The 12,305-nt window shown below is 37.5% G+C and overlaps 1 protein-coding gene across 2 annotated transcripts; it reads left to right on the top strand.

Moving 5' to 3' along the window:
* The first annotated feature begins 533 nt into the window (after positions 1–533).
* On the top strand, positions 534–11,979 carry LOC126620753 (regulator of nonsense transcripts UPF2-like). 2 transcript variants are annotated; one of them, XM_050289032.1, is made up of 18 exons: positions 534–590; positions 1,353–1,441; positions 1,987–2,074; positions 2,957–3,159; positions 4,022–4,366; positions 4,553–4,657; positions 4,754–4,881; positions 5,695–5,871; positions 6,030–6,111; positions 6,410–6,688; positions 6,832–7,029; positions 7,148–7,249; positions 7,900–8,151; positions 8,248–8,466; positions 9,219–9,389; positions 9,824–10,009; positions 10,236–10,709; positions 10,960–11,979. In XM_050289032.1, the coding sequence occupies exons 2-18, from the start codon at positions 1,379–1,381 to the stop codon at positions 11,464–11,466; spliced, it is 3,579 nt and encodes a 1,192-aa protein (XP_050144989.1). In that variant the 5' UTR covers positions 534–590; positions 1,353–1,378; the 3' UTR covers positions 11,467–11,979. The 2 variants fall into 2 exon arrangements, with proteins under 2 accessions (XP_050144989.1, XP_050144998.1); XM_050289041.1 differs by lacking the exon at positions 534–590 and having other exon boundaries at positions 1,322–1,441.
* Positions 11,980–12,305: the final 326 nt, after the last annotated feature.

Below are 12,305 nucleotides of genomic sequence, written 5' to 3'. Positions count from 1 at the left end.
GTTTTAAGTTTTTATCCTTTGCGCTGAAGGTGCGCAAAAAGTATATGGAGGAAGAGAGGGATGGAGAAGAGCTGTGTGGGAGGGAGGGGAAAAAATAAACATAAATGAATGAAAACAAAGTCTTAAAAGTAAAAAATAACTTCAAATAATTTTTGGTTCTCAGTTTTCATCGTGTATTCCTTTCCCTTATACATGTTTTCAACACATCTCCTACCATCATTGCTCTGCTAATCAATAAGAACAAAGTACATAAAATCAAATGGTTATCGAACGAGTCCCTAACTTAATTGGAAAAACAAAAAAAAAACTATTGGACTGAAAGAGATACCAATGGCCCAAAGACAGCACTTGAGATGGGCTATTTAAGTGGGCTAACTTCTGAAAAAAAAACCCGTGCTCCGAGTCCGACCCTAGAAACTCACTGATACCAGTCGGTTCTTTCCATTTGGATCATCGTCTCGCCTTGTCGCAACTCGGCCCCATTGCTCTCTAACCATTGGGTTCGGCCCGCTCTCCCTCCCTCCTCTGACCTCACTGTATTCCTTTCTTTTTCTGCATTCCTCATCACGTCGCGGCGTAATCTCGATCAGGTAACCCAATTCCTCTCCCTCTCCCACACACACAGAGATATACGTGTGGTGCATATTGCAGTTTTTTCGCGAGTGAGATCTCGGTAGGGAGTGCAGTCGCCGTAATCGACGTCGTAAGCTTCAGTAATCTTCGTTTGTGAAATAAATTCGTGTTGCTGTGATAGGGTTCGTGCTCATTTGGGTTAGAATTCTTGGAATCAAAGCTAATAGCTTGTTTGAATTTAATTGGAGCTTATATTAGATGATAATGTTTTGCCCTAAATCAAATAGTGAGTTATTATTTGATGATTTTTTTTTTGGGTGTTTGTAGTTTCTTCTTCTTTTGTATGCCAATTGGATTTTTCATTTTTTGTCAATAGTGGTATATTGTTACTAAGTTTCTAAGAGGACTTGAGGAAACACCCCATTTGTTTTGTTTTTTGGGTTTTTTTTTTTTTATGGGAAAGGGGGCTTGTGTTGTGGGTGCATTTGATCAGTCTAGATAGTGTAATTTCAAGTTGCATAATCAGAAAAGAAGTTAAGTTATTGATTCTTTTGAAGATTCCTTGGTTATTCGATGAAACTCAAGTGAAATTTTGCCTGTATGGGGTTAATATGCTTGGAAGTTTAATATATCAATTTAGTGATGTGACTTTGTTTGATTCTGTTAGTTTTTTGAGTTTTTTTTTTTTTTTTTTTTTTTTTTTAATTTTACATCGTCTTTTGTTTGTGTGGATTGGGTGTTAATTCAGCATGCAATGTCTTGTAACTCTTGTTATATAGGTTTCTGTGTGGAGACAAGTACGGAGATGGAGCACCATGAGGAGGAAGGTGGTGCTGGTAGTGAACCTCATGGGAAGCAAGATGATGAGGTAAGTCGCTGCATCTGGCACTTTTAGAGATCCGTATAACTTCTTATCTGTATTGCTTTTTTCATTGCTCTTTTTAACATTTCTTTTTTATTCCTGAGTCTTGGAACATGTAGTCAGATGGAACTTTCTGGGAACTAATTAGTAATTTGAAAAGGAGAAGTTTCTTAGACTTTGGATATAAGTTGGGGACCATTGTACTTACGTTATATTTATTCCTCAGTTGAGCTAAGGCTGGACAATTTTTCAAGTGAAATGATTAACATGCACCCTTTTAAGCCTTTCCCACACCCCTTTTAATCCTTTCCCACACCCCTTTTAATCTTGTGCGTTGATTTCGTTTGATTTATTCAATCTGATGGCAAAAAATAAAGAGGGGTGTGTAAGCTAAAAAGGGTGCGTAAAAACCACCTCCCTTTTTTAAAATAATATTGTAGAGGAAAATTTGAAAATTAAATTAATAGTTTGGTTACTTGCGCGCATTCTTGGAAATTGGAATGTCTTTCAGAAGTGATTTTGGTAAGGCAGTTATTGGTTCTTTTCTGCAGGAAGCTGCTGCTCGGCTTGAGGAAGTCAAGAAATCTATTGAGGCAAAGATGGCTCTTCGTCAATGCAATCTGAACCCTGAGCGGCCTGGTAAGACCATAGTGGTATTCTTGTATTGATCATGCCAATGAATGATGAACTAATTATTAAGTACTTAGAATGAGTGAAAATGTATGTGGAAAGAAGGTTCATGTAAATCTTGCACAGTTGCCATTCCTAATGACATAAATTGCTAATAAAGGGACGATGGCTGGCATTTTGTATTATTTGCTTCTACTAGTTATACTTTGATTTAATCCTAAATAATTGGGTTGACAACATTATCTTTTTTCAAACGACTAGAGGTCCTCCACATAAGTTACCTTTAGCTGCTTTCAATCTGATGTCATACCCTACATTAGATGTCTAATAATCTATGAATTACAGGTAATTTCTCGAAACTAGTGTGTTAGTGTAATATTATAACGCTGATAAACTTTCCTCTACCCTATAAGTTCCTACACTTTGCTGACGCTTCCACGTTACATTTTGGGATATTGGGGAAGCTTCTTACTTCATTTGAGGTTATCAGTGTTTTCGTTAAAAAGGCTAATGATCATTAAACTGATGAGGATTGAGGACCATTTGGACCTTTAAAGTTTTTTTCCTTGTTTTGGGTAGGTTTACTTTTGACAGTTACATTTGGATTTAATTGTGATGTATTATGAGTCATGACTCCTGTTTTACATCTTAATGAAGGTTTTTACTATATAATTGTTATATATAAATATTAGATAAGTTCATTGCGAAGATATTTTGTACTTCAGGGTTATATGTCTTTCTTTTTTTTCAGATATTCTTGTTGACATGTTTATTTTATACTTTTTTCAACATAATCACCTGGCTAACCTAAAACACAATATTGATAGCATTGTGGACATGTATGATTGCTGCATGATACTGGAGAATAAACCAATTTATTCTGACTTCCAGACACAGGATTTCTGAGGACACTGGATTCTAGCATTAAGCGCAACACAGCGGTTATTAAAAAACTGAAGCAGATAAATGAAGAGCAGCGGGAAGGTTTGATGGATGACTTGAGAGGTGTCAACCTAAGCAAATTTGTCAGTGAAGCTGTTACTGCTATTTGTGATGCCAAACTTAGATCGTCAGACATACAAGCAGCAGTCCAGGTTAATTTTTTTATTTTAATTGATATTTCAAAAGCATTTATATATATTTTCCTTTTTACTCGTTTTACATTTCCCTTTGAAGTTTTAGTTAATCAAGTTCTTTGGGTCATCTACCCATGATTTTACATTCAACATATTAGTCTGGATTTCATCCGGCAAATGACTTAGAAAATGTTTGGCTAATGCTGTTGCACAGTGCGTTTGCTGAAGAAAACACTATGGTTATTTTCAGATCTTAACATTTCTAGAATGACACGAACTTCTAGTCATGTAGTGTTGTACTCGTAGGTTCCAAATGCTGATCTTTTCTTATTTTATTTAAGAAAAGATGACAGCACTTGCTGAATGACAAGGTGTATAATTGTCAAATGCATAGTACTTTTTCTGCTGAAATTGATGCTGATGTTGTTTGTCTAGCTTTTGGGTCTTTGGATAAGTCATAAGTTGCCCCACCACGCGTTATTTGTATCGGTTTACAAGGTTCTTGCTTCTCATTCTGTTGTTTCACATGCATCCAGTTAGACGTCTTTGGGTATTTGATGTTTTCCCTATATGAATTTGGGAAAAAATTCTGAATATTGCTGTTGCTAGCTAGTTGGATGTTTTTAGCCTAAAAGAGAAAACTAGCAGGGTGTATCACATAGGTCTTTACTGGGCAAGAAGGTCGGTAACACTTTTCAGCTAATATGTAAGGTTGATAGGTTTGGCAGTAATTGAATTTTCATAGAGAAAAAGGAAGTTACTTTTAAACGGGCAGTATGTTGAGTGGGCATGCACACCTGCAAGCTTTACCTGTTCATTTTGTATAGCATAAAATACATTTTTGAATGCAATACTTCTAACACGCCTCTATTTTTCAAAGATCTGCTCTCTGCTTCATCAAAGGTACAAAGACTTCTCCCCAACTCTGCTTCAAGGTCTTTTGAAAGTATTTTTTCCGGGAAAGTCTGGGGATGACTTAGAAGCAGACAAGAACTTGAGGGCCATGAAGAAGCGAAGCACTTTGAAACTCCTTGTGGAACTTTTCTTTGTTGGAGTTATAGAAGACGGTGGTGTTTTCTTGAATATCATTAAGGATCTTACCAGCGGAGAACACTTAAAGGATCGGGATACTACTCAGACAAATTTGACTCTTCTTGCTAGTTTTGCTCGTCAGGGAAGAATGTTTCTTGGCTTTCCACTCTCTGGGCAGGAAATTCATGAAGAGGTATGAACTCTCTGTGGCTTTGTTCGTTATTTAGTCCATTCCTCGTATTTCAGTGTTGTTCTATTTGCCTTATCTGACTTTCCATTGAAATTATTTTATAGTATCATATAGGCACAAGAAGTGACTCTCTGTAATTACGTAATTACCATGTATGTTACTTATATTTATCCTGAATTTTTGGTACAGTTTTTTAAGGGCCTTAATATCACGACAGATCAAAAGAAATTCTTCAGGAAGGCATTTCAAACATATTATGTTGCTGCTGCAGAACTGTTGCAATCCGAGCATACTGTAAGAGTTTTCTGCCTGACCTAGGATAGCTCTCTCTCTCTCATAGTGGAATACTGGTTGCAACTCGTAAATAATGAATTTTCTTAATACTTTCAGTCACTTCGCCAAATGGAGCATGAAAATGCTAAAATCCTTAATGCTAAAGGAGAGCTCAGTGATGAAAGTGTCTCGTCATACGAGAAGTTGCGGAAATCATATGAACATTTGTACCGCAATGTCTCATCGTAAGTTGCTGTACTATTTCACTGCAATTATTTGTCTGTATCTGTTATCATGCTAGTGACCGGGTCTGTTGGGTCTGGCACTGTTGTGGTCCGAGTCTTCTTTCACTTTCTAGTCTTCTATGTTACATTGGATCCAGGATCCTTCTTTCAAACCTTGCACACCTTAATTGTGCCAATTACTCTATTGAACATGTAATGATCATTGCTATCCCCAATTTTCATGGATTGTCATTTAGCAAAAACCCTGCATAGTTCTCCAACATAAATCATGCAATAACATAGGATGAAATGAACCAGATGGTACCCAATTCTTAATGAACTAGTTTGGCATACTAGTCTTGTGGTTCTGACATGGGAATTTTATAATCCCTCCTGAATTTTAGATAGTGGTATATGTCATGAAATCTTAGCATGGCCTGAAGATTCTAGCTGGAGATTGCAAGTATGAGGAAGATGATGTAACTTTACTTTCACCTATTGGATAAGTAATTAAATTTGTTAAACCACTCTAAAGTAAGCATTAGCTAGGTGCATAATACTTGATAATCCCTTATATGTAACAAAAGAAAAGAAAAAAAAAATCAGAGAAGTAGTAGGAGCAAACTGTGACCTGAGAGAATGCCTAGGAAATTTAACAGCAGCATGGGGACTATACCCATGGATGCAAATGAAAGCGTCTCTAGTGTGGTGCCAGATGCTCCTGCTTTCTTTAATTTGAAGTCACACTAGCCACTAGTTTACTAAAACTCTTTTTTGATTATTTTTCTTTATTAGTTTCTGGATAACTTATGTTAGAAACTGTTTTTCTCACAGTTTAGCAGAAGCACTTGATATGCAGCCCCCAGTAATGCCAGAGGATGGTCACACAACAAGGGTTACTAGTGGGGAGGATGCTTCATCTGCTGCTGCTGGAAAGGATTCTTCAGCACTTGAAGCCATATGGGATGATGAAGATACAAGGGCTTTCTACGAATGCTTACCAGATCTTAGGTTTGTTTCAGTCCAATGATATTTTTCTGTCACTTGTCAAATGGGGAAAAGAATAAGTCTTTTATATATTTCATTTGTGTCAGTCATTATAATTCTCTTAGATGGTGTTTCTTATACAGCAGAGATTGACCTGAAATGTATCTTTTTGTTATTTCCAGAGCATTTGTTCCGGCAGTATTATTGGGAGAAGCAGAGTCTAAAAGCAGTGATCAATCTGCAAAGACCCAGGAACAATCAACTGTAAGGAATAAAATCTCAGCATTTATCATCATTTATCACCAGTTATTGCTATTCTGTAATCCAATTGGTTCTGTATTCACCAATCTCGGTCTTCCAGAGCTAGATCTTTTTTTCTGTGATCTTTCTCCTCATTTATCTTCTGTTTTCACTTGAGTTTCATAACATTGTGTGGCATAATTTGTGGACTATATAGGTACTTTGCCTTCTTTGGAAGAATAAGATTCCCGATTACTCTAGCAAAAGTTTATACTTGTAGTTATATACTCAAATGAACATTTTTTTAATTTTCTTTATTAAGGAACCCGCACTTGAATCAGACCAAAGTCAACAAACTACAGAAGATACTGGAGAGGCTTCTGCAGATGTTGGTGCTTTACAAGAAGGCAAAACCACAGAGAAAGGAAAGGACAAGGAAGAAAAAGAAAAAGACAAGATCAAAGATCCAGACAAAGAGAAAGGTGATAGAAAAGGAGAGCATGAGAAAGAGAAGCTCAAAAGTATTGAAGGGACAAATTTGGATGCTTTACTGCAGAGGCTTCCTGGTTGCGTGAGCCGTGATCTTATTGATCAGTTGACTGTAATTTACCTCCGTCTGAGTTTTAGTACTGTTCTTTCCCACCCCCACCCCCATCCCCACTCCCACTCCTCTCTCTCTCTCACATGCACACATTTGGCTATCTAACCTAATGATTGACGTTGAAATTTATTATATATATTCAGGTAGAGTTTTGTTATTTAAATTCAAAAGCAAATCGGAAAAAGCTTGTGAGGGCAGTATTTAATGTCCCTAGAACCTCATTGGAGCTACTAGCTTACTATTCGCGTTTGGTTGCCACACTCTCAACTTGTATGAAGGACGTCTCATCCATGCTCCTAGCGATGTTGGAAGAAGAGTTCAACTTCTTAATTAATAAAAAGGTTGGGTTTTACAAGTCATGTATTTTGTTGAATAGGAGTTCTTCTTTGACAAAGTTCCCTTGTGTCGCTTTCATTTGAGAAGTTCATGATTTTCATATATAATTTTAATTTTATGCAGGATCAAATGAACATTGAAACAAAGATTAGGAACATTAGATTTATTGGAGAACTCTGCAAGTTTAAGATTGCACCAGCTGGTCTTGTCTTTAGTTGTTTGAAGGTAATATGCACATAACAGAATTGATGCATAGGTTTCTGGTACAGTTGTGCATTATTGATAAGGAAAATGCTAGGGAGACCACATTTTGTATGTGTACCACCTCTAATAGAGTTGGGACCTACTTGTATTGGTGGGCCCTTCCTCTATTAGAGAGAGAGTTTACTTGTAGTTTTCAAAATATGGTTTATCTAGCATCGCCCGATTGATAATATCTTCAGTACCTTGTACATCAGCCGTAATATATCTCTCAGAAAGGTCTTTGAGTGCACTTATGCTTGGAGAATGGGTTCTTCTTATCTTTTCCTTTCTTTTACCTCTATCATACTTCTTTGTAGGAGTTGCTGAAAATATTATTAGATTTTTTGCCTACAGATTTCAATGTGTGTTTTGTAAACTTGTATCAAATTTTTTTGCCCCTTTCGGTTGCAGGAGAATCCATGAAATGCACATGTCTTTGCAGTCAACCTTTTTTGCTCTCATTTTATTTTACTTGTCTATTAACTGCAACATCAGTGTGGTAAATCATAATTTAGAAGATGGGTTGAAGACTTAAAGCATAGTCAGTGCTGTCAGTGAGATTTAAGTTTATATCATAGTGGCATTTAGTTTGTGAGCTGTTTACTTAGCAGTTGATGTTACTTTGTTGCCAGGCTTGTTTGGATGATTTCAGTCATCATAACATTGATGTTGCTTGCAATCTTCTTGAGACTTGTGGGCGCTTTCTGTATCGATCTCCTGAAACTACTGTGCGGATGGCAAACATGTTGGAAATATTAATGCGCTTGAAGAATGTAAAAAATTTAGACCCTCGGCACAGCACCCTTGTTGAAAATGCCTACTACCTATGCAAACCACCTGAGAGATCTGCACGGGTCACTAAAGTCCGTCCTCCATTGCATCAGGTGTAAATCATTTTATTGGTTCAACTCGTCTTCATAATTTATTTTGGTAATATCCGAAGTCTGAATTAACCTTTCATTCATTTATTTCTTTTGCAGTATATAAGAAAGTTGCTCTTCTCAGATCTTGACAAGTCTACCATAGAGCATGTGCTCAGGCAACTGCGTAAACTACCATGGGGTGAATGTGAGCCGTATCTTTTAAAATGCTTTCTGAAGGTTCACAAGGGGAAGTATGGTCAGATCCACTTGATTGCTTCTCTCACCGCTGGTTTGAGCCGCTATCATGATGAATTTGCTGTATCTGTTGTTGACGAGGTGATCTCTTTCATTCCAAAAATCTTTTTGTAGCATTTTAGTTTCCATGTTAAATATGACTGGCCCATTGCTGTGCAGTAGTATCTCTTTTAGATTTGTCTAACTCCAGATGCACAAAGTGTGGGGTAATTTAGGGGAAGGGAAAGGCTATCATCTCATGCTATTAACTAGAATACAGAAGAAAAACATGTACTAATGTTCATTAATTTAACATTGAGGACATTTTAACTTACTCGTTTGCTTATTTTCTGTATTTATTGAGAGGTAAGCTGCTCGCCGTGACAGATTGAATGTAGCAATAAATTATATGCTGCAACAGACTCAGTAGGTTCTAATTCTAAAGTCACTAACGCCTTGAGGCTCAATATACTTTCTCATGATTTGCCTGCCTCATACTTTAGTCAAACAGTAGTCTTGGTGCTAGTACAATAATCATTCTAGGGAAAGGATAAAGGAAAGATGAGGGAGGGGACAGGTCATTTTTAGCAGTCTTAACGGTTTGCCTCCATTTGATGGTCATAATTGTTTTTCAACTTAAAAAAATTATTTTTGGAACCAGTAGAGAAAAAGGGAGCCTTGTGGAAAGCGGGAGCCTTGTGCACTGGGTACGACCTTTTAGTAGAGAAAAAGGGAGAAATTAAATATACATTGACATCTCTGAGATATAAAGTGTGCATATGTGTGCAAGTTCGGACATTTCTGATTCTGTCTGACCCACTGGAGATTTCTCAAAGTTATATCTTCACTTTCAGGTTCTAGAGGAGATACGGCTTGGCCTAGAATTAAATGAGTATGGGATGCAGCAAAGACGGATTGCCCATATGCGATTCTTAGGAGAGCTATACAACTATGAGCATGTAGATTCTTCTGTTATTTTTGAGACTCTGTATTTGACTCTTGCCTTTGGCCATGGCACACCAGAGGTGTGTAATTTTCCGTGCATTTCCATACATCACGATATAGTACTTGAGGACTATTGCCATAGTCAGTGCTAGTCACACTTATCTCGTTAACTAGATACTAAATTAAGTGTCTTAAATGCATATTTAGAATATATAGTACTATTGGACATCTTTCCAATCTTAATATTTTTAATGTTTAGGAAACTTTGGGGAGTAAAATTGAAATCTCCAAGAATGTATATTCCAATTGATTATCACCCAAGTTTATTCATGATTCTAGTGTTTATGTTTTTTTTAAATACATACTTGTGTGTGTCTCTTATTTTTATAAGAAAGCATAAAGATATGGATGATTTAATCATTTCCATTTTTTTTTAATTATGAATCAGAAGTTACTTAAATTGTGTACATGATGATCTTCTACATTGGCCATACTTTCTTTTCTGTCTCACCAGCAAGATGTACTGGATCCACCAGAAGATTGTTTCCGCATGAGGATGGTCATTACTCTTCTTGAAACTTGTGGTCACTACTTTGATCGAGGCTCTTCCAAGAGGAAACTTGATCGATTCTTGATGCACTTTCAGAGATATATACTAAGTAAAGGTGTACTACCGCTTGATGTTGAATTTGACTTACAGGTCAGTCATGCTGCTCATATATTCTATTCTGTACCCCACCCTACATATTTTTCTGTTTTTCTTGCTAATGACAAACTGGAATCATATAAGATACTGAAGTAAACTTACCTTTATCTATTTCTCTTCTCTTAACTACTACTGTACCTTTATGTGAAATATGCTATTCCAAGAATCTATCTTATCTATAATTCTACATGGGAAAGCTTATGTAGTAAAGCACTTGCAGCACTTGTTTGCTGATCTACGCCCCAACATGACTCGATACTCTTCCATTGAAGAAGTTAATGCAGCTCTTGTAGAACTTGAGGAGCGCGATCGTACTGTCTCCATTGACAAGAACAATAATGAGAAGCACTCCGACACTGAAAAACCTTCAAGGAGGAACACCTCCAACAAAATGTCAGTGAATGGAAAGAGTGTTGTGAATGGAACTGAGGAAAATGGTGCTGATCATGGAGACCTTGGAGATAGTGACAGTGATTCGGGAAGTGGCACCATTAATCGAGATAGACATGATGAAGAAGGATTGGGTGAAGAGAATCATGATGGTGGATCTGACAGTAATGAGGACGATGATGATGATGGTGGGGGTGGACCGGTATCTGATGAGGACGATGAAGTCCATGTCAGACAGAAGGTTGCAGAAGTGGACCCTCAAGAAGCAGAAAAGTTTGAGCTGGATCTCAAAGCTGTTATGCAGGTAAGATCATATTACTGCTGTATGTGCTCTTGCTGTTGCATGATTTGCACTATAGATTCATTTATTATGGTATCGCATATGTTTGTTAGCACATTCTGAATGAATGCAATCACAGTCGCTAAAAAATTGAAAATCTTGCGATCCTAATGTCCTTGGTCTGGAAATGATTTTGTACATGACGTTATGATGCTGAAGGGTGTTATATTATTTGAGTGCAGTTTTTAACCCATTAAACAATTTCTGAATGCAGGAAAGCATGGAGCAACGTAGGCTAGAGCTGAGAAGCCGACCAACATTAAACATGACAATACCGATGAATGTGTTTGAGGGGTCCACCAAGGACCATCATGGAAGAGGGGTTGGAGGGGAAAGTGGAGATGAGGCGTTGGATGAAGAGTCTGGAGGAAGCAAGGAGGTCCAGGTGAAAGTTCTTGTCAAGCGTGGTAACAAGCAACAAACGAAGCAGATGTACATCCCTCGGGATTGCTCACTTATCCAGAGTACGAAACAGAAAGAAGCAGCAGAGCTTGAAGAGAAACAAGACATCAAGAGGTTGGTTTTGGAATACAATGACAGAGAAGAAGAGGAGCTTAATGGATTGGGGAACCAAACTCTGAACTATATGCAGAGTGGCGGCAATAGACTTGCAGGCCGTGGCAGCACTTGGGAAGGAACTAGCGGTAGAGGTGGTGGAGCACGTCATAGATATCACAGTAGTTATTCCGGTGGGGGAGTTTACTACAGCAGGAAAAAGTAAAAAGTGTAATTTTGCAACGATGGAACGCCAGAAAGTCTCTTCGGATTTCCCTCATTTTGCAGATGCGGTTTGTTCTGCGCAAACTCGTGCTTTTCCAACACTAATCGCAACTGACGTTCCTAGTGGGACACTCAACTCGGACCATTCCTCCTTACTGCAAGGTTTATATGTTTTGTGGTCTTGTTAGAAGATAGTTGCAGGTGTGAAGAAATAACCAATAGAAGGAAATCGGGATAGCTAACCAGGAAGCGAGACAGCAGTGCACAAGAAAGGTGTTCGTGTGGTACCGAGTCGCTGTTCTGCGAACACGGGTTGTTCGGTCGTTAGTTAGATCGATCTTACATTTAGTTTAGAACCTGAAGTATGGGTCTCCCTGCGTGTAAATTTGTCAATATGAAGTAAAAGATCTGACGCAAACTTGCCTGGGCTTTTTTGTGTACCTTGTATGTGCCAATGTTGATTAAGAACTGCCTAGACAGAAATGATTAAATGGAATTTTACCTGGACATGTCATTTCTATTTTTGTTTTTAATATTCGAACGATGTTTTATTTTAAACCACTCTAAACTTCTAGTACCATGCCACATTGATACGTTAGTGGTGATTAATGTTGGTCTTATACTCATATTTCACTAGCACTATAAATGTGGTCTCTTTTGACTTGCAATTGAGTTTTAAGTTTGACTCACTTGATGACGAGTTTGATATCAGATTATTGAATATCGTGTAAAATTTAGTCAAATCTTCCGTCCTTGTAGAATATCGTTGCATAAAAATAACAATGTGTTTTCACTAACAATAAAGTTGCATGCTATCATCAGATGTCCTACTTATAAGTC

Source organism: Malus sylvestris, chromosome 1 (assembly GCF_916048215.2).
Source record: "Malus sylvestris chromosome 1, drMalSylv7.2, whole genome shotgun sequence".
NCBI lineage: Eukaryota > Viridiplantae > Streptophyta > Magnoliopsida > Rosales > Rosaceae > Malus > Malus sylvestris.
The sequence above is the reverse complement of the archived record's forward strand: the minus strand, read 5'-3'. Positions and strand labels throughout refer to the sequence as shown.